Source organism: Alexandromys fortis, unplaced genomic scaffold (assembly GCF_014885135.2).
Source record: "Alexandromys fortis isolate MF-2015 unplaced genomic scaffold, M_Fortis_MF-2015_v1.1 scaffold_99, whole genome shotgun sequence".
In the NCBI taxonomy this organism is placed as follows: Eukaryota; Metazoa; Chordata; class Mammalia; order Rodentia; family Cricetidae; genus Alexandromys; species Alexandromys fortis.
The window spans coordinates 5,322,376-5,323,873 of NW_026067982.1; the positions used below are offsets into that span (position 1 = coordinate 5,322,376).

General features: G+C 46.2%; 1 protein-coding gene across 1 annotated transcript; it reads left to right on the forward strand.

Annotated features, from left to right (window-relative positions):
* Positions 1-228: 228 nt before the first annotated feature.
* On the forward strand, positions 229-1,164 carry LOC126511435 (olfactory receptor 10-like). The gene has a single exon (XM_050158586.1). It carries the CDS (start codon positions 229-231, stop codon positions 1,162-1,164), a length of 936 nt encoding a protein of 311 aa, XP_050014543.1.
* Positions 1,165-1,498: the final 334 nt, after the last annotated feature.

A 1,498-nucleotide genomic window follows, 5' to 3' on the forward strand; every position in this document is an offset into this window, starting at 1 on the left:
AAGTCTTGGAACAATTAGCCGAGCTATAGTTCAAATAAAGATGACATTGTTCCCAATCCAGAGAGGTTCATTTTATAGAAAAGTAAGAATAAAAGCCTGAATAAAACAGAATTGAATAATAAAACAGAAGACTTAGGCCTGATGGAAGAATGCTCTGAACAATGTCTTAATGCATTTTCTTCAACAGATACACTGAATTGTGTTCCGCTGTTGTACAGGTCAAAGGCTATGGGAGACTTCAATGCCAGTTTGGGCAAAGGCTTCATTTTGGTGGGCTTCTCTGACTGGCCTCAACTGGAACTCATTCTTTTTATCTACATTTTGATTTTCTACTCCTTAACTCTCTTTGGCAACACCACCATCATTGCTCTGTCACACGTGGACCTCCGACTGCACACTCCCATGTACTTCTTCCTCTCCCACCTCTCCTTCCTGGACCTCTGCTACACCACCAGCACCGTGCCCCAGCTCCTGATCAATATTGAGGGACACGACCACACCATCACGTATGGAAGGTGTGTGGCTCAGCTCTTCAGTGTCCTTGCCCTGGGCTCCACGGAAAGTATGCTTCTAGTGGTGATGGCCTTTGACCACTACGCTGCTGTGTGCCGTCCGCTCCACTACACCACCATTATGCACCCACTTCTGTGCCAGGCGCTGGCCATCTCCTCCTGGGTAGCGGGCCTTGTCAACTCTCTGATTCAGACAGGCCTCATGATGGCCATGCCTCTCTGTGGCTATCAACTGAATCACTTCTTCTGTGAGATGCCCGTGTTCCTCAAGTTGGCTTGCAAGAACACAGCTGGAACAGAGGCCAAGATGTTTGTGGCCAGAGCCATAATCTTGGTTTTCCCAGCGACACTGATTCTAGGATCCTATGCACACATTGCTAGGGCTGTGTTAAAAGTCAAGTCAGTATCTGGCCGCAGGAAAGCTTTTGGGACTTGTGGGTCCCACCTCCTGGTGGTTTCTATGTTTTATGGCTCAACCATCTATACATACTTGCAACCAAATGACAGCTATTCTGAGAATGAGGGAAAGTTTGTCGCCCTTTTTTATACCATAGTTACTCCCATGCTCAACCCTCTGATTTACACCCTGAGAAACAAGGATGTGAAGGGGGCTCTGTGGAAGGTGCTCGGGAGAGGCACAGAATCAAGGTAGTAAAAAGCATTTACTTTCTGTGATGGCTCCAGGATAATTGAGCCCATTGGTCTCTAGAAAGCAATCCTTATGGGCTTATTGAAGGAGAAAAGTTTCACTGGAAAGAGAGGCAGATGGACGAAGATAACAAAGGGTAAAAATGATCAAAACTCAGTATATGGATTTATGAAGTTGTCAAAAATAATAAATACATTGTCAGAAGGCAGCAAGACTTGGTGCGTTTCTTGTGGGAAGCTGGGAGTGAGGCGCTCCTGCAGTGCCTTTTAGGTCACTCTCTGGTCACTGCTCAGCAGTGGCTAAGAGCTGATTGCATCACAACTTTTCCAAAACACAA